This window comes from Marmota marmota, unplaced genomic scaffold, assembly GCF_001458135.2.
Source record: "Marmota marmota marmota unplaced genomic scaffold, marMar, whole genome shotgun sequence".
In the NCBI taxonomy this organism is placed as follows: domain Eukaryota; kingdom Metazoa; phylum Chordata; class Mammalia; order Rodentia; family Sciuridae; genus Marmota; species Marmota marmota.
The window spans coordinates 3746561-3771687 of record NW_025999891.1 but is presented as its reverse complement, the minus strand read 5'-3'; the positions used below and the strand labels follow the sequence as shown (position 1 = coordinate 3771687).

Genomic DNA, 25127 nt, shown 5'->3' with positions numbered 1-25127 from the left:
ACTTGAGTTTTCTTTCTTTTTTTAAAAATAACTTTTGTTTTTGAGTTTTCCTTTTTTATGGTTGACTTTCTCTTTTTACACTATTTATTCTCTTTATTCACTATTTGCTCATCTCTGCCTGACTGAGTACTTTTTAATCGGCTATTTGTAATTCTTATTTTGTGAGCTTCCTTATTCATGGAACTTATTTTTTTGTTCTTATTATTGGCTTGTAGTAATGCTTTATGTATTATGATACTTGTTAACAAAGCTAGTACCTCTGGAACAATGTTGAATAATAGAAGATAGGCTTCTTTCTTGACCGATAGAAATGTATTTCATCATTAAATAGAATAGTATGGTTAAGAAAGTTTCTTTATTCCCATTTACCAGGAGTAGGAAATGATGTATAAGTTTTCTAGAATAAACAGTGTTGTTATATCTATACAATAGAATACATACTGCTTAATAGTAATAATGCTCACAGCAACCCTAAGTGTAGTTCTAAACCATTTTACAGGTAAGAAAACTAAGCCATAGAGAAGTTGAGTGACTTCACATAGCTAGTGAGTAGAGGGGCTGAAATTCTGTCTCAGGCAGTTTGGCTTCTGAGGCTATGCACTTAGAGTATAACATCAACCCTTGTTCCTCAAAGGCTCAGTATCTTTCTCTGGAGGCAAATAATATAAAACATTTACTGAAACATTACTCCAGAGACAGTCTATATGTATCAAATACATCCCAAACCCCCCATGTATTTCTCCCTGCTTCCACACAGCCAGCATAGTATAGTTCATACATTTCTGTTCTTATTTTTTCACTGAACACGGCTTGTCATATTGTACTCAATCTTTATTTCATTTATTTTAGACGGGTGTTTTTAATGATAGACTTGGCCTTTTTTTTTTTTTAACTCCAAATCAAGATTTTAAGCAGAATAATATATTCAAGTTTGTTGTTATGTAAAAGACTTACATGTAATAGTTCTTTTCCCTGTTTTTGTTCTGCTAATGATTTTACTTCTGGGGGGTAAGGGAATTTCTTCAGGTTTATCAATACAATTTATTTTCTTTATTTTTTTGTTTTCATATCCTTATTTTATATATTTTCATGAAATAATTCATAAAGATTAGTATGAGACAATCTTGTATTTTAAAAGTAAATATTTGTGCTGTTAAATGTGAAAAAGTAAAGTTGATTTCAGTTGTGTTATTACATCAAAATTTAGCAAGCAATTTCCCATTATATAATCTTATTTGTCATTTTCAAATTTAACAACAGCTAAACAACTCCCACCCCAACAAAAGAAAGAAAATGAGTGAATAAAAAGAAAGCCCAGGGGCTGGGGATGTGGCTCAAGTGGTAGCGGGCTCGCCTGGCATGCGTGCGGTCACGGGGTTTTATCCTCAGCACCACATACAAACAAAGATGTTGTGTCCGCCGAGAACTAAAATAAATAAATAAATAAATATTAAAAAAAAAAGCCCATAACAAAGATCAATAGCTTTCAAAAAAATGATCATTTTTCTCAAGGTTTTTTTTTTTTTTAATGAAAATATACTGTTGCCACTTCGATAAGGTTTTCTAATCCATAGTTAAGTTGAATTAACAATGAAATTCATTTTTTTCATTAATTCTCACTTGCCAAAATGCTATAAATGGAATGATTTCATGCAAATATTTAATAAACACTAAGGTACAGATTGGCTTTTTGTACTAAATGTTAAATAATTCCAACATTTCAATTGTAATCTCAGTCATATAGATTTTTATTAAGTACTTATTACACATAAGACTGTGAAAGGTGCATGAAAGTTTCACATGGCTAGAATGATTGGAGCAAGAAGAATGCATAGAATTATAATTAACAAGGTCGTGTGCTTAAGGCCATTTTTTGAAAAATTGCCTGTATCTCCCATTTTTAAATTAAAGTATGCTGAGTGCAGTGGTACACACCTGTAATCCCTGTGACTAGGGAGGCTGAGACAGGAGGATAGTTTGAGTTCATTCTCAACGATTTAGCGAGGCCCAGAGCTACTTAGTGACATCTTGTGCTCTACTGCTGAGCCGCAATCCCAGCCCCCTCAGTCCTTTTTGTGTTTTGTTTTGAGACGGTATTGCTAAATTGCTGGGGCTGGCTTCAAANTCCAGCCCCCCAGCCCAATTTTGAAAGAGGCTCTTGCTAATTTGAGACTGGCTTCAAATTGGCAATCCTGTCGCTTCAGTCTCTTAAGTAGCTGGGGTTTCAGCCCTGCACCTGGCATTAAAAAGTGTAATTGGCTAAGCACAGTCATGTACACAAATAATCCCAGCAACTATGGAAGCTGGGACCTGGGAATAACAAATTTGAGGCCAGCCTCAACAATTTAGTGAGACCGTGTCTCAAAAGATAAAGATCTTGGCTGGCATATATAGCATTTAGCTCAATGATATGGTGCCCCCAGGTTCAATCATCAGCACACATATTGCCTCCCACAGTAATCTAATAGTCTTTCTTTTTTTTTTTTAATACTTTATTTTTGTGTGGTGCTGAAGATCGAACCCACTACCTCATGCATGCTAGGTGAGCACGCTAACACTGAGCCACCCCAGCCCCAGTCTTTCCTTTTTTTAAAGTTTTTTTTTTTTAAGATGGACACAGTACCTTTATTTTTTATATTATTTTGTTTATGTGGTGCTGAGGATTGAACCTAGTGTCTCACATATGCAAGGCAAGCGCTCTACTGCTGAGCTATAACCCCTGATCCTCTAAGTCTTTTTTTAAAAAGTATTTTTTTTAGTTGTAGATGAACACAGTACTTTCTATTTATTTGCTTGTTTATGTATTCATTCATTTATGTATTTATTTTGTGGTGCTGAGGATTAAACCTAGTACCTCACACACGTGAAGCAAGCATTCTGCCGCTGAGCCACAGTCCCAGCCCTTTAATAGTCTTTTAAAAGAAGATTGTATATGCAGTCTTACAACCTTTAAGAACTTGTTACTAACATTTATATCTTCTGAAATAAACTATAGTTTATCAATCTCTATTAATCCTGTACTAGAAGAATTAAGTAGTTTAGTTTATGATTAGCATTGTTGTAAAAGCTTCTCTGCTAATTTGTTTTCATGTATTTTTTCATGATAGCAATTTAAAATGGACAATTAGTTGTAGATGGACTGTTTATTTATTTTACATCGATTATCTTATTGTAGCAATATTTGGAATAAGCGCAGAGCAACTAGGATGATGCTAATTTTTATAATAAAGTACTTTACTTTTAAGAATTTGAATATGTATAGAACAGAAGCAGTTATGCAAAATTCTAGCCTAATAGTGTAATGATATATTTCAGAGCTTTCTAACTTTTTTATAGTTCTTATATTATTTTGTCTTATTTTTCACTTTTTAATTTTGTAACGTATGCATAAATGTTATGCATCTTTTTTTTTGGTTGGCAAAGTTGAATGTATGATTATATTTTAAAATTTGGAATGTAAGCAAAATATATTGACTTGTAAATATTGTGCATAATATTAGCCATAATAACTACCTAAAAGTAATCCTTAATGTTTTGTTATATTGCCCTCTTTATTACATGTAGATTCTATATTGTATATTCAATTTTTTGGGGGGGGGTGTTCTGGGGATTGAACTAAGGGGCACTTGACCACTGACCCACATCTCCAGCCTTATTTTGTATTTCATTTAGATACAGGGTCTCACTGAGTTGCTTAGCACCTCACCATTGCTGAGACTGGCTTTGAACTTGTGACCCTTCTGTTTCAGCCTCCCGAGTCGCTGGGTTCGCTTGGTTTGCTGGGTTTACAGGCGTGTACCGCCCGATTTTATTTCTTTCCTTTTTGAAAAATGACACAGTTGGGTGTGGTGACATACATGCCTGTAATCCCAACTACTCTGGAGGCTGAGGCAAGACAATTGCAAGTCCAAGGGCAGCCTCAGCAATTTAGCAAGGTCCTAAGCAATTTGGTGAGATCCATCTCAAAACAAAAAGTAAAAAGGACTGGGGGTGTAGCTCAGTGGTAAAGCTTTCCTGGATTAAATCCCCAGTACCTAAAAAATAAAAAATTGACTCAATTATGCATATTTATGGGGGTAGACTGATATTTCAATACATGTATCTAGTTTGTGATGATTAGATCAGGGTAATTGTCTTAAATGTCACTTGAAACTATCACTCGTTTCTTTGTGTTGAGAAGAGTCAAAATATTCTACTAGCCCTGCCCTGGTGCCACATGGTAGTGGGGCTCAAACTCAGGACATTCTTTTTTTTTTGGGGGGGGGTTTCACAAAGAAGCATTTCTTCTTTCTTTTTTATTTATTTTAATTATGTATATATGACAGCAGAATGCATTTTGATTCATTGTACACAGTTGCAGCACAACTTTTTTTTTTTTTTTTTTTTAAAGAAAGAGTGGGGGAGAGAGAGAGAGAGAGAGAGAGAATTTTTTAATATTTATTTTTTTAGTTCTCGGCGGACACAACATCTTTGTTTGTATGTGGTGCTGAGGATCGAACCCGGGCCGCACGCATGCCAGGCGAGCGCGCTACCGCTTGAGCCACATCCCCAGCCCACAACTTTTTATTTCTCTGGTTGTATACAATGTACATCGCACCATATGTGCAGTCATACATATACCTAGGGTAATGATGTCCGGCCATCTCACTCCACCATCCTTCCTGCCCCCATGCCTCCTTCCCTCCCCTCTCTCCTGTTTGCCCAAAGTTCCTCCATTCTTCTCATGCCCCCCCGCCATTATAGATCAGCATCCACTTATCAGAAAAACTCAGGACATTCCATTTTCTTTTAAATTTTTTAAAATTTTAGTCAGACACAATACTTTAATTTCATTTATTTATTTATTTTTATGTGGTGCCAAAGATGGAACCCAGTGCTTTGCATGTGCTAGGCAAGTGCTCTACCGCTAAGCTACAATCCCAGTCCTCAGGACATTCTATTAGAACATTAGAAGTTATTCCTCCTATCCAACTGTACTTCTTTACTCATAGACTGTTCTCCCTCCATCACCTCTTACTTGCTATCCTTCTCAGTTTCTGATAACCACTAGTGCCAGGTTTCTGTTCTGGAGACTAAAAGGCTCAGTGGTCACTCTACTTAAACTGGGCTAACTGGACTGCACGAAATAACCGCACAAGAGACACAAATACCTTTTTCTTTGGGGTCGCTGTGACGGCTCCTCTGACCTTAAGGGTCTGCAGAAAGAGAGAGCGAGAGCACACGCTGACCCCTTTTATTGAGGAGAAGTTATTTAAATGAGCAAGGGGTCAGGTGTCAGGGGGCTGAGTCTGTCTTCATGATGTCCACTGTCAGCAGGTTGACTGACACCTGGGTAGGCCACACCCAAGGGCACAGTAAGAGAAGGGGACACACACAAGGCACTTCCATGGAGGATTCTATCCTAAACAGGGCAAGGGGTTATATTACAAAGGAACAGGTGAGCATGGCTTCACCCATGGGGCTGTAGCAAGACACACCCATGCACGAGGAGACACCAACCCTCGCACCCAAGAAGGGTGCCACATTTCTGCGACTGAGAGCCTCAGCACCCAGCCGGGGAGTGTAACTCAGTCACCTGTAAGGTTGGCCTCCCACACACTAGGAATTTTGCTTTGATATCATGAGGTATATTGGTCAGAAATCTTCATTTTTTGTGATGTTCTTTGTTGTCTACCCCCCAACCCCAATCCCCCCCCACACTAGAGATTGAACTCAGATAGGCAGGTTCTCTACCTCTGAGCTACACCCCCAGCGCTTTTTATTTTTTATTTTGAGGCAGGGTCTTCATAATTTTTGTGCTTGTCCTGAAACTTACAATCCTCCTGCCTTAGCCTCCCGTATCACCAGGATTACAGGCATGCACCATCACACACAGCTGAATTCATTATTCAGAGTGTTTATTTCTTCTTGAGTGAATTTTAGTGACTTATATCTGTCAGATAATTTGTTCATGTCATCTATATTTTCAAATTTTGAGTTGAGAGCTGTTCATTGTAATTCCTGAACATTTTATTGTCCATAGGGTATGTAATGATATATCATCTTTCTTTTCTATTATTAGTAATTTGTGTCTGCTCTTATTTTCCTTGGTTAGTTTAGCTAGAGGCTTTAAGTTTTATTATGCCTTAGACTGGAAGGAACAGTTTTTTAATTTATAGATTTTTCTGTTGGCTTTTGTTTTGCAGTTTGTCACTTTCTGCTCTGTTCTTGGTATGTACCACCATAACCATCTGAGAATTTATTTTTCTTAACATAGCATTTAATGCTAGAAATTTTCCTCTAAGTATAGCTTACAGCTGTATCCTATAAATTTTATGTTGTATTATAATTTTCACACAGTTCATAATCTTTTTTAGTTTTCCTAAAAATTCTTCATTGACCTTTGAGTTATTTAGACTATATTGTTTAATTTGCAAATATTTTTTTTGTAGAAATGAGGTGTTTAAATAATGTTATGTATTTTTTTTGTACCTTTATTTTATTCATTTACTTTTATTTGGCACTGAAGATTGAACCCAGTGCCTCACACATGCTAGGCAAGCGCGCTACATCTGAGCTATAATCACACCCCTAAATATTTTATATTTTTAAAAATGTTATTTTTCTTGCCGGGCATCGTGGCACATGCTTATAATCCCAACAATTTGGGAGGTTTGGGCAGAAGGATTGCAGGTTGGAGGCCAGCCTCACAGTCTTAGTGAGAACTTCAGTAACTTAGCAAAACCTGGTTTCAAAATAAAAAATAATAAAGATTGGGGATATAACAGTGCTAAAGCACCTCTGGGTTCAATCCCCAATACTGCACTTAAAAAAATTATCCCTTTCTAACAGATTTTAAGTTTTAATTTTAATTGTACTATAGTCAGATTACATAATTTTGTACAAATTGTGTTCTTTTTCAGTTGTTAAGGTTTGTTTAAGGTTCAGTATATGATCTATTTTATATTTATGTTATATGTATACTTGAAAAGAGTGTGTATTCTGTTGTTATTAGATTATTCCAGGAATGTCAATTAGGTCAAGTTGATTGATAATGTTGCTCTGTAGTCATACTGATTTTCTGACACTACTTTTTTTTTTTTTTTTAAGTTTCTGAGAATTGTTAGTCTCCAAAATGGTAATTGTTAATTTGTCAGTTTGTCTTTTTTGTTGTACCAGTTTTTGCTTTATGTTTGTTAAAGGTTTGTTGTTAGGTGCATATAAATTTGGAATTTGATAAAAGGACATATTATTATGTAATGTCTCTCTTTATTACTTGTAATTTTCATAGTTCTGGAGTGTTTTTTGTCTGATACCAAAATAGCTTATTCCAGCTTTCTTTCTTTCTTTCTTTTTTTTTTAGTGTATTTTACATTTCTGTTAGCACAAATTTGTTGATGATAGGTGATCTTAGTTTTCTTCATTTAGGAGTATCTGTACCCTTCCTTTCCCCCAATTCCACCTTCATTACTGAAAAAAATTTTCACTAGATAAAGGGTTCTGAGTTGGCAATTCTTTCCTTTTATATCCTTAAATAAACTGTTTTGCTTTATCTGGACTCCATTTTTCCAATGAGAAATCTGTAATAATTCTGATTTTACTTTATATTTTGTTTTTTTTAGCATTTTGATTTTGATATGTGTAGTCTTGATTTTCTTTGAATTTGTCCTGTTTGGGGTTTGCTGAGTTCTTGAATTTGTCAGCTTATGTCTTTTGCCAAATTTGGGAAGTTATTTACCATTACCATTTTTTTCTATTAATCTATTTTTCTTCTCTGTGTTCAGTAATTGAAACTTAAACCATTTAATATTGACCCATCCATCATTCAGGCTCTACTCATTTTTTTTTCTCTATACTTATGTCTCTGTTTTGTCTTCAAGTTCATTGACTCCTCTATTGTGTTCTCTGCTATTGAGTCCATGGCAGTTAGTTTAAAATTTTTTTTGGATACTGTGTTTTCAGTTCTAATTTTTCCATATTTTTAAAAAATATGGCTTTTAGTAGTTGATGCACCTTTATATTTTATTTATTTATATGTGGTGCTAAGAATCAAACCCAGTGCCTCACACATGCTAGGCAAACACTCTACCACTGAGTCACAACCCCAGCCCTATGATTCTTTTTTGTAGTTTCTCTGTTGAGAATCTTTGTCTTTGTTTTAAGAGTGTTAGCCATTGTTTCATTTATTATTGTTATAAATAGCTATTAAAAGTCTTTGATAATTCTAACATGAGTCATCTCAAAGTAATCATTTGTTGGTCTTTTGTCCCTTGATATTTTGTCATATTTTTCTTTTGCGTGTATGTGTGTATGTATGGTTTATTTGTTTTTGCAAGTAGAATAATTTGGATTTTATCTATTAACCCAGTTTAGATGACTTACATGATGAGATCTGTCTTATTTTCTGTGGCTAGAGATATAAATTCTGTTTTGAAAACCCTGACTATGCTCTTTGTGTATGCCCTTGTCTCTTAGGTGCAGTCTGAGAATTGAGTAGTGGTTTATATCACAGTTCTCAGTCCTTGCTCTACTTCTTTGAATTTGTTCTTTGCTTGTATACATCAATTTTTGTGTTGGGTTGATACACAGAGTTAATGAATCTCCTTTCCACTTTACTCCAGGATTGCCTCTGTACTTTTTCAGTTTTTTGGGTCCCCTTTTCCCAGTTCCTTTCACCAGAAAGATAGATTTCTCTCATAGATTTCAGACTTCTGCATGATTGCAAGGTTTTTACTTCTTCGATTTTGAATATGTTTTATTTGATTCCTCATGACATTACCATACTTACTCATTTGCTATATCTTAAATACTTTGGTAATGGTATTTATTGATAATATGAAGATTAAAATATTTTAAGATTAGGCCAGGTGCGATGACACATGCCTGTAATTCCAGCAACTGGAGGGTCTGAGGCAGAAAGATCGAAAGTTCGAGGTCATCCCGGGCAACTTAGGTTTTTATTTATTATTTCATTGGTTTTTGTATCTTTTCTTCATCTTCTTCACCCTTAAATAAAAGGTAGCATATTATGTACACTGTTCTGCACTTTGCTTTATTTCTTACAGAATTATAACCTACAGATTAGTTAGCATACATTAGCCATGTGAAAAACATACTTAGCTAGGAGCCATACAAAAGTCAAGCAGCAGGACAGATTTGGTCCTTGTGCCAATTTGGCACCCCCTCATTTATTCAGTGGAGATTTATACAGTTATAAAAAGAAGTTAGCCATATTCCTCTTTTCTTTTTATAACTTTGTAAATCTCCATTGTATAAACGAGGGGTTGCCAAATTGGCACAAGGACCAAATCTGTCCTGCTGCTGCTTGACTTTTGTAGTTTTCCTAGCTAAGTATGTTTTTCACGTGTTAAATGTTGGGAAAAAGTCAAAAGAAGAATGATGTTTTATGGCAAGTGAAAATAGTATGAAATTCAAATTTTGAGTATCAGTAAATATAGTTTTATTGTAAAATACATTCACCTTATTCAATTATATATTTGCAGGCTTTTGTGCTTCAGTGGCAAAATTGAGTAGTTACAGCAGTGTGATATTTTCATCCTTTGACACTATAGCTTGACACAATACATATTGCACTAATGCAATTATAACTCAAGACCTATCACTGAACTGCAACATTTAATGTATTTATTTTTATTGCCAGTGCATATCCATCATGTCACAACAAGTAAAGTTGATGAGAGTGCATGTTGTTTTGTTATCAAATTAGGTAGCAAAGAAGCAATGACACTAGCTTAGCTAAAATAATGTGATATGCATAGGTATTTCCAGACTAAGTCCTATCACAATAGTATCAACTGATTGCAAAGCAACTGAAAAATTTAAAAAAAATTAAAATAGACTATGTTGTTATGGCAGGATTTCTTCACAAAAATAAAACATGAAAATGAGACTGTGACTAAAATTAAATAACTTACATATTAGCCAGGCATGGAGAGTCCTTTACTGATGATGAGTGATTTAGACATATTTGATTGCAGCAGTGGAAAAAATGTGTACTTAGAAAATCACTTAGGACAATTAACTTTACTTTGAGAAGAACTGTTCCAAGAGTTGTGTACATTAGGAGCAATAGCAAATAGTCCATTAAAAAACAACATTAGGGCTGGGATTGTGGCTCAGCGATAGCGCACTTGTGAGGCACTGGGTTCGATTCTCAGCACCACATATAAATAAACGAATAAAATAAAGGTCCATCAATAACTAGAGAATACATATTCAAAAACAAAAAACAAACATTAATGATTTTGCGTGATTATCCTTGGTTCTTGATGAGTCAACAAAACTTACTTTATACTGCTTGCTTGCTTATTTGAGGAGTACATGCCACATTTGAAGAGCCTAAATAGTTAGCCAGGTGAGAATATTTTCAGAGGTGAACAAAGATTAATTCAGCATCACTTGAAGTGGAATTTCATGTGTTAGAATTGATGGTGGTAAAGCTGGATGTGGTGGAACAAGCCTGTAATCTCACCAACTCTAGAGGTGGAGGATTGCAAGTTCAAAGCCAGCCTCAGCAATTTAGCAAGACACTGTCTCAAAATTTAAAAAATAAGTAAATAAAATAAATAAATAATAAAATAATAAATAAAATAAAATAATAAAAATAAAAGGGCTGGGCGTGGGGGCCCATGCCTTTAATCCTAGCAACTCAGAAGGTTGAGGCAGGCAAATTGCAAATTTGAGGCCAACCTCAGCAATTTAGTGAGGCCCTAAGGACTTAGCAGACCCTGTCTCAAAATGTAAAAAAGGGCTGGGATGTGATGCTCACTGGTTAAACACCCCTGGATTCAATCCCCAGTACCAAAACGGTTAACAATAACCACAACAAAACAAGAATTGATGGTGGTGAAAATATGTATCAAGCAGAAAAAGACTTAGTTGGATTCATTTATATTTTAAAACCTGTTTATTACCTTTTATTATTAGCAGATATTTTGTGGAAAATAATTGAATCTGTTTTGTGTTATTCAACCAGTAACCTCAATGGTGAACTTAACTCTTTTGGACTTTGCCATCTTCTGCACTGAAATTTTGGCACTACGGAAGCTATCTTGACTTTCCATACTGCCTACCTACCACCCAGCAGGTTGATGGTATATCTGGGCTAAAGTTGTGGCTTTTTTGAATCTATGACTCAAATAAAATTATTTTGAGTAAGAAATTTAACCATTATTATTGAACACTGAATGACTTTGAATATTTACTTTGGTACAGACTTGATAATGTTTCTGAATGCATTTAAATTAAAATTACAAGGCAAAATTATGCTTATTTGAAATATTCTATTGTAAAGTCATTTGACAATGTTTTTTTGAATCATAATATCAAGTTTTTTTAATGTGCTTTGCATGCTGTCAGATGCTAAAACAAAAAGTAAGATATCGATTCTGACACAGATTTGCCCCAGATGTGTTTTCTGAGTTTAAACTAAATTTCAGCACTATTTTTTAGACCTTGATGAAGATGCAGAGGAAATTTCATATTTTAATGTTTATTTAATTGAAGTTGAGGAGCTTCCATTTAACTTTCAATTGATCTGCAAAGTGCTGACATGGTAAAGTCAAATATCAAGAGAAGAAGCCAATGGAATTTTATAAGTGTCTTTTGAGAGATAAATATACTCAATTAAAACCATATGTTTGTGGATTTGAATCAATATTTGGCAGTACCTGGATGTGTGAAATTTTCAAAAATGAAATAAGTAAATGTCATTATAGATCAGCTTTAATAGATGAATGGAAGAAATTTTGATGAACAGATTACTTTGTACCTATTTAGCAAAATGAAATCCCCCTAAAAGAGAATTTCATTGTTTCCATTACTAAACTGGCATTACAAAAAAAATTAATTATATTTTGAATATTGTCAATACATTTTTATTAAAAAAATCTTATAAATACCTACATAATATCCTTGATTTTGTCTTTTGCCGCACAAAGCCTAAAATATGTACTATCTCACCTTTTACAGAGAGAGTTTGCTGGTACTTAGTGTAGATTCACGATTTATTTGATCAGTGCCCATATGATAGACATTTAACGTATTTGTAATCTTCTGTTAACACAAATGGCCCTTCATGAACTACATTGTGCATTTATCATTTCTTATATTTAGTGTAAATATTCTTTCTTGCTACAGATTTCTTAAAGGAGGATTTTGGGTGAAGTGGTAAATGACTATGAATTTACTAGATTTGTTTAGTAATGCTTGTACTCTTTTGCATTATTACTGTTAATGAAAGTGTATGTGTTCCTTCTATCTTACTGTCAGTGTATAGTGGGGTTTTGCCTTTCTGATAGATAGTAAATGAAATTTTAGGATGGTTTTAATTTGTATTTCCCTTACCTTCAGTGGTGTTGAGCATATTTTCATGTCTGTTTGTCATCTTCATAAGTTTACTCTTTTACTGTCTTTTTCTTGTCTTTTCTAGAAACTACACATTTGAGATTTTAGGATGTCTAAAATCTGTTTTTCAAATCTCTATTTTATATACTAGGGATATTAACCCTTTTCTACATAAATTTCAGACATCCGTTCCCCCCAAGTTAATCGTTTATCTTTTTGCTTTTGGTGTCTTTTTCCATGGTCCATCCTCCCAAGTTTTCTTTATATTTTGCAATGCTAGGATTGAACTTTGATTCTCTCAGAAGGCGGGCACTCTACCACTGAGCTATACCCCACCCCTAAGTTTTCTTTTTTTATATTGTTAAGTAGATCAGTAGATATGTGTTATCTTTTGGTGGTTGGTAGAGCAAGTGTTCTAATTCCCTTAGTATTTTTTATCTATCTGATTTTCTAGAGGGTGCTATGAATTTACTCTATTTATATCAACTTTAATGTTTTGTATATCATAATCTTGTACATGCTGTTTGTTCAGCAAATACATAAGGACAATAATTTTAAGATGTTGTATAGAATATAATTAAGTATAGTCATTTTTTAAATCCCTCATTTTATTTATTTATTTTTATGTGGTGCTGAGGATTGAACCCGGGGCCTTGCACGTGCTAGGCGAGCGCTCTGCCACTGAGCCATAATCCCAGCCCAAATTAAGTATATTCTTTTTTTTTTTAATATTTAGTTATCGGCAGACACAACATCTTTGTTGGTATGTGGTGCTGAGGATCGAACCTGGGCCGCACGCATGCCAGACGAGCACGCTACCACTTGAGCCACATCCCCAGCCCCCTATTCTTTAGTTTAATATTAACTGTAGGAAGTAGGGGGTAGGAGGTGGAGATGGAGAGATGATACAAAGATTAATAAGACACATTTTGTTTGTACAGAAGAGAGAGAATTGCAATATAATATTGTAAATACTGCAGAATGTCTTGAGGTATAAAGAGTGACCAACTCTTGCTAATAGGGTTAAAATTTGTATACATTATGACATTTAATCTAATCTTGAAAGATTTGAGTAGGAATTTGTTAGGCAGATAAAAGAGAAGATATGTCATGGATCTGATTAGAAAATTTTTACATGAAGTAATTCTTTGTGTAGGGGATGGTGATATTACTGGGGATTGAACCCAGTGATACTCTTATCACTGGACAACATTCCAATCCATTTTTATTTTGAGACAGTCTTGCTTAATTGCTGAGGCTGGCCTCAAACTTGAGAGATCCTTTTGCTTCAGAGTCCTAAATTGCTAGGATTATAGGCATGCACCACCATGCCTGGCATAAAATAATTCTTAGAATATTAAAACTTCATCATTCAAAAAATTTAAATAAGATCTTTTTTTTTTTTTTTTTTAAAGATAGAGTGAGAGAGGGAGGGAGAGAGAGAGAGAGAGAATTTTTAATATTTATTTTTTAGTTTTCGGCGGACACAACATCTTTGTCTGTATGTGGTGCTGAGGATCGAACCCGGGCCGCACGCATGCCAGGCGAGCGCGCTACCACTTGAGCCACATCCCCAGCCCTAAATAAGATCTTAACACTGTTTTTATTTAAAGCCTTTTAGAGATCAATTAATTATATATTTTTAATTCTCTTTAAAAAATTTTTGAAAATATTTATTTAGTTGTAGATGAACACACAGTATCTTTATTTATTTTTATGTGGTGCTGAGGATCAAACCCAGTGCTTCACACATGTGAGGCAAGCGCTTGACCACTGAGCTACAGCCCCAACCCCTAAAATTTTGTTTTTAAGTTGTAGACACAGTACTGTTATTTTTATTTTTATGTGGTGCTGAGGCTCAAACCCAGTGCCTCACATGTGCTAGGCAGGTGCTCTATATACCACTGAGCTACAACCCCAGCTCAATTAATTAAACATTAACACTTTTTTTTTTTTTTCCTTCTGGCTATGCTGGGAGTCTAACCCAGGGCCTCACATATGCTACACAGGTGCTCTACCAATGAGCTACATTCCCAGCCCTGTAAATATTAACAATTTAAATGGAATTTAGTTCAACTGTCTCATTTTAGGGTTGAGAAGTCAAGTAACCTTTCTATGTTCACATGTCTTAGGAAAAATATAATTGGTACTTGTTGTTCTAGATAATTTCCAAAGTATGGAAATTGGTTAAAGTATATGGGGCAACCTTGGGTATATGTTAGAAATGAAATACAAATTTGACAGTTTATACCTTTTGACTGCAGTGTAGTATTATGTTAGGGAGTTAGAAAGGACAGATGAATATGTTTTATATAGCTGCAAAGACATCTTCTAACAGGAATTAAAATTGCTTCAGTTATTTCACTAAGAATGAAACCTGCTTAGAAGTCACATAAAGAGCATAGGAAGAATTGGAGCTTTTTTCCCCTTAGAAGTCTAATGAAATCAGTTCTAAAGGGGTTTTATTTTGTTTCGTTTGGGCACTAGGGATTGAACCCTGGGTACTTTACTACTGAGCTACATTTTCAGCCCCTTTTATTTTTTATTTTGAGGCAGGGTCTCACTGAATTGATGAATCTGGCCTGGATCTTGAGATTCTTCTGCCTCAGCCTCTTGAACTGTTGAATTACAAGTGCATTTGACCATGCCTGGCAATTCTGAAGTTTTTTTAAATTACTGAAATTAAGAGAATAGCTAACATTTATTATGCCATAGTACTAGTCTGTGCTTACACTTATTAACTCATTTAATCCTCACAACTATTCTATAGAATAGGTTATTATTTTCATTTTTACAGATTAGGAAAATGAGACTACCCAAATTCACAGCTTATAAATAGTGTTGCTGAGATTCATATTCAGGCAACATCATTCCAGAACCCAGATTCTGAAGTGTCTCAATTAGGACAGCTATTTTAAAAATTGGAGAATCTGATACACAGGAATTGGTAGCAGAACCACCAAGGAATTGACTGGTTATCTCTAGGTCTTCTTAGCTAAAGAGTTAGTTGATAAAGGCCATATATTAATGTACATCTGATAAATCAGTTTATCTGTGTTGAATTCATCTTTCTTCTGAGTATGATTTGGTTAATACAGTCATGTGGCATCTGAAAGGAATAAAAGGTGTGCCATGTTACATCTTTTGTGTATTATATATATAAAGATCATTAATAGAGTCTTCTTGTTGTTAAAAACACTGTGGGACTGGGGTTGTGGCTCAATAGTAGAGCACTCGCCTAGCGCGGGTGAGGTATTGGGTTTGATCCTCAGCACCACATAAAAATAGATAAATAAGAGTAAAGGCATTGTGTCCACAACTAAAAAAATACTTAAACAAACAAACAAAAAAACGCACTGTGAGTAAATCTTGGGTTATTATGTATGTGGGTTTTTTTTTTTTTTTTTTGGTATGTGTGTGTGTGTGTGTGTACACCAGGGGATTGAACCCAGGGGCACTTAACCACTGAGCCACAAACCCAACCCTTGTTCTGTTTTATCTTTTTTCTGTTTTATTTTTGTGTGGTGGTGCTGGGGATTGTATCAGGGCCCTGTGCATGTGAGGGAAGTACTCTACCAACTAAGCTATATCCTCAGTCCATCTGTTTTATTTTGAGACAGGGGCTCACTAAGTTGCAGAGGCTGGCTTTGAACTTATGCTTCTCCAGCCTCAGCCTCCAAGATGCTGGGATTATAGGTGTGAACCACCATGCCTGGCTATTTTGTTTGCTTTTAATAATCTTTGTATTGTACTATCTCTTCTGCTCGCAGACTATTTCAAATTAGATGAACCTTTTTTCCTTTTTTTTTAATATTTATTTTTTAGTTGTATGCACATAATACCTTTATTTTATTTATTTATATGTGGTGCTGAGGATCAAACCCAGGGTCTCACACGTGCTAGGCAAGTGCTCTACCGCAGAGCCATAACCCGAGCCCTGAGCCTTTTTTTCTTTATTTTCTTTCTTTCTTTTTTTTTTCCTGGTACTGGGAGTTGAACCCAGGGGTGCTTTACCACTGAGTTACATATCCAGTCATTTTTATTTTTTATTTTGAGACAGCGTCTCACTAAGTTGTCTAGGCTGGCTTAGAACCTGAGATCCTCCTGCCTTAGCCTCCCCAGTCACTGGCATTACAAGCATGTACCACCACACTATCATGCCCAGTTTAGAATTAGATAAATTTTGATATAGAAATAAATATTGAAATAGAAAATAAATAGTAATAAATATTGATATAGAAATTCTCCCGAAATATAAAGATGTATCTAAATTTTAAAAGTTCTTTACTGCAGAAATTTTTTTTAAGTGCCTCAGGTGATTATGATAATGAGCTAGGCTTAGGAACTACTGCAATAGTAGCCCACACTATCATTTCAGTGAAATTCTAGGCCTGACATAATTTTGTGGGTGCTGTCAGTAAATGATCTTAATTATTTTTAGCAGCTTTTAACATTCCTACTTTTTTTTTTTCTTATTTCTTTACAGTACTTTATGCCAACGTGGCTTCATTCATACAGATGAACCAAGGATTGGGATAGCAGTATAAAATTAGAATAAGACAGTTGACTGCCCAGCAGGATGCCATCAACTAACAGAGCAGGCAGTCTAAAGGACCCCGAAATTGCAGAGCTCTTCTTCAAAGAAGATCCAGAAAAGCTCTTCACAGATCTCAGAGAAATTGGCCATGGAAGCTTTGGAGCAGTCTATTTTGTAAGTGTTCAAGGGTTATGTCAGAGTAAAAAACAAAAATATAAAGAGATCTAGAGTTTGCTCAGCAGAAGGATTCTTAATATGCTCTCACAACATGCTTCTTATACCAGATGTATCTACAAACATCAAGCAGTCAATTAGTTCTGCAGCAAACATCAACTCAATGTCCTCTAATTCAATTTTTGTACCAATAGTATCCACAGATTGTGTCAGATCCCACAGGATGAGGGTTCAGTCCCATTAGACTGCCCCATCCCCACTTCAGATGCCAGTTGAAATTTCCAGGTTGTGTTTCTGACTGACGAGCTAGAAATCTCGGTTTAACAACCCCTTTTTGGAGTTTTATTATTTTGCTGGAGTAGTTTACAGTATTAGGGGAATCAGTTTATCATGATTATATAGGATGTTTTAAAGATACAAATACTTCTCTTCACACAGCCAGATAAAGAGATGTAGAATGAAGTCTAGAATGCTAGATAAGTTCTTCTTTACTTTCTTGGAAGCCTCTGAACTCAGTCCTTTTGGGCTTTTTATTATTGTGATTGATTAAATTATTGGTCACTCATATTTAACTCAACCTTCAGAGTCTTTTCCTTCTCCTGAAGGTTGGGGGTGAGGTTGTGAGTTCTAAACCTGAGTATGTAGTTTGTTTCCTTGGCAACTAGCCCACCATCCTGTGGCTATCTAGAGACTTTCCACAAACCATCTCTTTTACTCATTTTGCTCCAGCATTCCAAATATTATATGTGCTCAATTTCCTACTATTTATAGGATGGCTTATATATATGTAAAAGATACTATATTGTTCCAATGTCTAATTTATAGAGTGACTTACACTTTCCTTACTTCCCTCCCTCCCTCCCTCCCTCTTTTCCTCTCTCCTCTCTTTCTCGCTTCCTCTCCATGGGGATGGAACCTAGACCTGTGTGAATGCTACACAAGTACTCTAGCACTGAATCACATTTCAGCCCCATGTCTTTTCCATTTTACCTGAACATTTATCATGCACAGTAGCCATAATTTTTACAGTTTAAGTGTGATAGCAAAACTAGCACAGATTTTTTTCTTCATAATTTCATTCTTACTGTAGATTTTATCAACAAAAGCATACAGTTTTTTTTCCCTCCTTATTAAATCAAGAACTTATCTTAAGTTGCTGTTTTACTTATAGGAAATACTTTATGATTTCTCTTTTGACACATCCAAATTGCCAACAGTACTACTCTTGTGCTTAAGGGCTATTAAATCATTAATTGACCCAAGCATTGGATACTGTAGCAGTTATATCAGGTAACAAAAGAAGTTTGTTAAGTCATTAATGGGTGGGTAGCATATGCACCATGGATACTCTGGACAAAGAGATGATTCATTCATGTCCTGGGCAGGATGGAGAAATTACTCAGAACAGCACACAATTTAAAACTTTCAGAGAAAGTCTCTCTTTTGGCTTTGAAGAAGAGAGAGGATCACAAAAGAAGATCAGAGAGATCTTGGTTTTCAGTCTGCATTTTAGTTCAGAGTACTGATCATGTTAAATGGCCATATTTTGTGATACTGTTTTCTCAACAAGTTCCTGTTTTCAATTTTGAATGTATACTGAGGAATGGAATCTTAGGTTCTGTGTTTATCTTAGAGGAACTGTCAAACTGCACCATAGTAGCTGTACCACCAGCAGATTAAAAGTGTTCCAGTATCTCTACATCTGTGACAGTGTTATAGTTTCATTTATGTTATTTTGATTATAGCCATCATGCTAGATGTGAAGATCTCATTGAGGTTTTAATTTGCATTTCTTTAATGACTAGTGATGTTGAAGGTCTTTTCATGTGCCATTTGTATTTCTTCTTTGCCCATTTGTGAAATTGTTGTTTTTTCCTTTTTTCATTAAGGTGTAGAAGTTCTTTATACATATTCAGGGTATTAAATCTTTTTTTTTTTTTTTTTTTTTTGGTGCAGTGCTTAACCCAAGGTTTCTAGCCTGCTGGGCAAGTGTTGTACCACTGAGTTATACTCCCACTCAGGATATTAAATCTTTATCATGATTTGCAAACATTTTCTCCCATTCTGTAGTTTATCTTTTCCTTTTCTTGATAAATTTTTTTAAATATTGTTTTTAATTGTTGTTGGACCTTTATTTACTGATATGTGGTGCTGAGAATCGAACCTGGTGCCTCACACATGCTAGGCAAGAGCTTTACCTCTGAGCCACAACCCCAACCCTGATAAAATATTTTGTTACACAGAAGTTTACATGTCTTGGTCTCCTTTTCAAATGAGTTCACCATATTATCTAGGTTTATTTCTGAACTCTTGATTCTGTTACATTTTTTTGTATGCCTACACTATTTTGATAGCCTAGAATATGCAAAATAGATGCACCACACTATTTTGATTATTGTGCCTTCGTAGTAAGTTTGATTTCAAGAAGTTTTTCTCTCCCAATTTTTTTATTCTTTATAAGGATTATTTTAGGGCCCATTAAAATTCAAATATTAAGTCTTCTAAGTCCATGAACACAGGATGACTTTCTAAATATCTGTTTAGATCTTTAATTTTTTACAGCTGTATTTCAAAGAGTTTGTTTTTGTTTTGTGGTGCTAGGAATTCAAACCAGGACTTTATACATGCTAGACAAGTACTCTACCAATGAACTATCTCTCCACTCCCTATTTTTGAGTTTTAAATGTGCAAATGTTTCACTTCCGTTAAATTTATTTCTAAATGGAATTACTTTCTAAATTTTCTCTTTGAATTTTTTATTGCTGCTGTATGTAAACATAGCTGATTTATATATTAATCTTGTATCTGACAAGTTAGCTGAATTTATTTGCTTTGATAGCTTTCTTTTGAATTCTTTGGAATTTCTATATTTAGGAGCACATTGTCTGCAAATGGAGCTGTTTTACTTATTCCTTTGAAACTTGGATGGCTTTGATTTATTTTTCCTGTCTTAGTTGCTCAGATTTTAACAGCTGTACAATTGCCTTATTTTCCTTTACTTCTTTTACCCTCAAATTGACCAAAAAAGAAAAGGAATATAATGATGTTCATCACAGCATTATATTTAATAGCAAGAAAAAGAGAGAAAGAACCTAAATATCTAATCATATGAAATGATAAAGCAAATTATGATAAATCAAATATATAATGAAATCTAGAGAGCAACTAAATATTATACATAAATTAATATAAAAAATAAGAAATTCCACAAAATAAAACAAACAATGTGTTTGTTTTAGAAAACAAATGGTGAATGACAGCATATATATATAAACTTATGTGTAAAAGATATGTAGGGGCTGAGGGTGGCTCAGTTGCAGAGTGCTTCCCTGGCACATCTGAGACACTGAGTTTGATCGTCAGCACCCCACAAAAATAAATGAAATATAGGTATTATGTCCATCTACAACTAAAAAAATATTAATATATATATGTATGTAGGATGTAGAGTGATTCTTTCATCAGGGAAGCCATTTGATTCTTGACTTTTCTTTCTAGGGAGGTTTTTGTTTTTGTACTGGGGATTAAACCCAGGGGTGTTTGACCACTAAGCTACATCTCTAGCCTGTCTTTTTATTTCTTATTTTTTATTTTGAGACAGGAACTCATTAACAGGACTTGATAAGGTAGGCCTTACTAAATGACTGAGAGTAACTTTGAACTTGGCAATTCTCCTGCCTCAGCCTCTGGAGCCACTGGAATTACAGGTGTATGTCATCATGCCCAGCCTCTTGGGAGGTTTTTGATTACAGATTCAATCTCTCCCTCCCTCCCTCCCTCCCTCTCCCTCTCCCCCCCCCTCCCTCTTTTAATANTCTAAAGGGGTTTTATTTTGTTTCGTTTGGGCACTAGGGATTGAACCCTGGGTACTTTACTACTGAGCTACATTTTCAGCCCCTTTTATTTTTTATTTTTTTTTAATGGTGCTGAGGATCAAACCCAGTGCCTCACACTGTTATTAGATCTATTGAGATATTTAAAAATTTTCTTGAGTTAGGTAATTTTGGGGTTTCTAGGAATTTATTTTTATGTGATTCATGGGCAATGGTGTTCTCATATAATCCATTTTTGGCTTTTATGAATAAAATTGCTGTGAACATTCTTATCCCGGTCTCTTTGTAGACTTACAATTCCATTTTTCTGCATAAATACTGAGAATGGAATTGTTGGGTCATCGGGCAGATATAAGTTTAGTTTTGTAACAAATTTCCATACTTTTTCATCAAGACAGAAATTTTATACTCCTGGCAGCAGTGCACAAGAATTCTGTTTGCTTTATGTCCTCTCCAACCTTTGATGTTGACAGACATTTGAATTTCAGCCATTATGATGGATGTGTAGTACTCTTTTTTTAAGCATTTTTAAAATTTATTTTTTAGCTGTAGTTGGACACAACACCTTTATTTATTTATTTGTTTATCTATCTGTCTGTCTGTCTATCTTATCTATCTGTGGTGATGAGGATCAAACTCAGGGCTTCGCACATGCTAGGCGAGCACTCTACCACTGAGCCAGGACCCCAGTCCAGGATGTGTAGTACTCTTTTATATGGTTTTTATTTTGTTATGAGAGGGTGTCTCACTTTGTTGCCCAGGCTGGTCTTGAACTCATGGGCTCAAGCCATCTTCCCCACTCAGCCTCTCAAATAACTGGGATGACAGACATACAACACTGTGCCCAGCTCAGTATGGTTTTAATATCTTTCCTTCTTGATTGGTTCTGTTGAGTGCCTTTTCATGGGTTTAATGGCTATTTACATATCTTTGGCAGTGTCTGTTAAAATATTTTGTCCTTTTAAAAAAAAAGGCCCTATTTTTCTTTTTTGATTTGTAGGAGGAGTTCTTTTTATGTCCTAGCATTTGTCAGTACTCTTTTGTTTTCTGTTGGTTAGGGTCCCACTGTGTGTCCCAGACTGGTCTTGATCTTGTGGGCTCAAGTGATTCTGCCGAATCAGCCTCTTAGGTAGCTGGGATTACAGGCATGTATCTTCATGTCAGGATACTATATGTTTTGCAAATGTTTACTATATTCAGTTAGGAGTTATGCTTAGTATATACCAGGAGGACAAATATGGTTGATTAACTTCTTCAGAACTTGGGAATCCTTCCATAATATGTTGGGCTTTTGTTCTTTTTGTTCTGGTTTGTCTGTTCTGTCAGTAACCCAAAGGTGGTATGTTTCTTTTTTTTTTTTTTTTAAAGAGAGAATTTTTTAATATTTATTTTTTTTTTAGTTTTCGGCAGACACAACATCTTTGTATGTGGTGCTGAGGATCGAACCCGGGCCGCACGCATGCCAGGCAAGCGCGCTACCACTTGAGCCACATCCCCAGCCCTCTTTTTTTTTAATATTTATTTTTTAATTGTAGTTGTCAATACCTTTATTTTATTTATTTTTATGTGGTGCTGAGTATCGAACCCTGGGCCTCACATGAACTAGGCAAGCACTCTACCACTGAGCCACAACCAAAGCCCCCCAAAGGTGATATATTTTTAAACCGTGTATCAGAAGATGGTTTAGGAGAGATTGGCATTTAAGCATAATAGGAGATCCTGAATTAGAAACAAAATTGCTTTAAAGGACATTACTAAGACAGTTGTTAAATTTTTTAAAAAATGTTTTTTAGTTTTCAAGATTTTTTTTACAGTATTTATTTTTATGTGGTGTTGAGGGCCTCCTGCATGCCAGGCAACAACTCCACCACTGAGCTACAATCCCAGCCCAATTTGTTGAAATTTTAATATGAACTATGTACGTTCAACTATATGTATGGATGATAGGATTATATCAGTGCTGAATTTCTTTACACACACACATACTCTCTTGTAGATGGACGCAATACCTATATTTATTTATTTTTATGTGGTGCTGAGGATCGAACCCAGTGCTTCACACATGCTAGGCAGGCACTGTACCACTAAGCTACAATCCCTGGCCAGTGCCACATTTCTTAATTTGATCATTGTACTGTGGTTATACAAGAGAATGTTCTTGTTCTCAGGATATATATGAAGAAGTGTTTTTGTCTAATATCACATGACTCTTCAATAATAAAATAGTAATATGTATGTTTAGATAGAAAGTTCTAGAGCAAATGTGGCAAAATGTTTGCTATGTATTTATTTATATAAGGGGCTGACAATAGCTCACAGGCAAGATCCAACCTGTGACCCGCTTTTGCTCAGCTCTCAAACTAAGAATGATTTATACATTAAAAAAAAAGGGGGGGGACTGAGGATGTAGCTTTGGTAGTCATGCACAAAGCAATGGGGTTTGATCTCAGGGACTGAAAAAAGAATATGCAAGAGAGATTGTTTATGGCCCACAGAGCCTATTGCTGTCTTTCCCTTTATTGAAAAAGTTTTCCAATTTCTTGGATTGAAATTTTTTGTGTGTGTGGTGATGGGGATTGCACATGCTAGGCAAATGTTCTTTTATTAAGCTATATTCCCAGTCCTAAGTTTTCCAATTACCAATATTGAGGAAGACATGACAAGGGATTATTGTGCTATACTGACTTCACTCTGTTTTAACACTTATATCATAAAATATATGCTGACTTAAGAAGCCAAAATCTGAAGTTAAGGTTAAGACAATTCCAGAAACCCAGGGGCAACTGACCAAGAGCACATATTTTTCTCTTATTGTCTTGTTGTCTGGGAAATACACAACACATAGAAAAGGAAAGTTTGAATATAGCCTAGAACTGAATCTGTTTGCTGAAATTCCATTTCTAGGTATTCTGGGTATTCTGTGGTATCAGATAAAGCCATGTGTGAATGTATATTCTTCTGTTTTTTCCTTTCTGCCTACCTCCAACCCATGACAGTATTAAATGCAGTGTCTTGTTCATAGAGGGAAGACCTTCTCTTTAGATAACTAAAAGTAGTCCTTATAGCATGTCCTTGAATTTTCATTAATTGGCAGTAGGGATCACATTAAATTAAAAAATACTGTAATTGAGGCAGCCAGTATTGCTGTTTCATCAAGAAATCTAATCACAGACTGGCATCATAGTATTTGAAACCAAACCAGAGGATCAGATATCCAAGAGGATTATTATCTGTAGATTGCAAGGAAGATAAACGTTCTCTTTCAGTCTTCAATACTTTAAATAGAACCAACATGATGTCAGTAGATAGGCCATAGGATGTGGAAATTAAAGAGCCAAAGAGAACACCTACTTAGGAAGTAAGTAGTTTGTTAAGAAATGTGGCAGAGGGCTGGGGATGTGGCTCAAGCGGTAGCGCGCTTGCCTGGCATGCGTGCGGCCCGGGTTCGATCCTCAGCACCACATACAAACAAAGATGTTGTGTCCGCCAAAAACTAAAAAATAAATATTTAAAAAAAAAAAAAAAGAAAGAAATGTGGCAGACCACATATGTGATCCTAATAAGGTCATTTATTTACTTTGTAAAAGTTTTTTGTTTATTCATTTTTAAAAATGGGATATAGTATCTCCTAGTATAAGATTATACTAATCTGTACTTATTTATTACAAATTATATGTTTTCCAACATTTACATACATTGTTTAGTGTTATTCACATTTGTGTTATGAGAATGATTATTGATAGTGATTTCGGATCATTCTTGTATAAATATATAAATAAATTCATTATAATTTCCCAAATGGATCTTCACAGGGAATTTTCTAGTTTGAGACAAAACAAATGATTATATGTATTTTCTTTTTTCCTACTCTACTTTCGTTATTCTTTTGCTCTCTACTACCTATAGTTTGTCTTTAGATCTTCAGCTAATTTTATCTTTACTCATTTTCTCTTGCAATGAGAGTAAGTGACATGTAGTATTGTATTTCTCTTTAATTACCCATAGTTCATTTGGTTCTGAGCTACATAGTATTTTATTATGTAAACAAATGCTTTTATAAACTTTTCTATTACTTATTCTCTATTAGAAGACTCCATGTCTTTTCAGTTAATTAATATTATCTTACTGCAAATAAATGTGGAAATCATTTACCTCTTTCTGTATTCATGATGCTATTCTTGTCATGTATTACATATAAATATATTAATAAATTCATGATACAATGTTATACTTTTTGG

At 34.9% G+C, this 25127-nt stretch overlaps 1 protein-coding gene across 3 annotated transcripts in view; it reads left to right on the top strand.

The window, feature by feature from the left end:
• Taok1 (TAO kinase 1) overlaps positions 1-25127 on the top strand; it is a 130258-nt gene that overhangs the window by 33005 nt on the left and 72126 nt on the right. For 2 of the 3 annotated variants that reach the window (XM_015501049.2, XM_048793631.1), the window contains exon 2: positions 16832-17056. In XM_015501049.2, the coding sequence (XP_015356535.1) occupies positions 16925-17056 (132 nt within the window). In that variant the 5' untranslated portion in view covers positions 16832-16924. Of the gene's footprint in view, positions 1-13822; positions 13890-16831; positions 17057-25127 lie in introns of those variants that run through there. The other variant, XM_048793625.1, reaches the window with a different exon arrangement.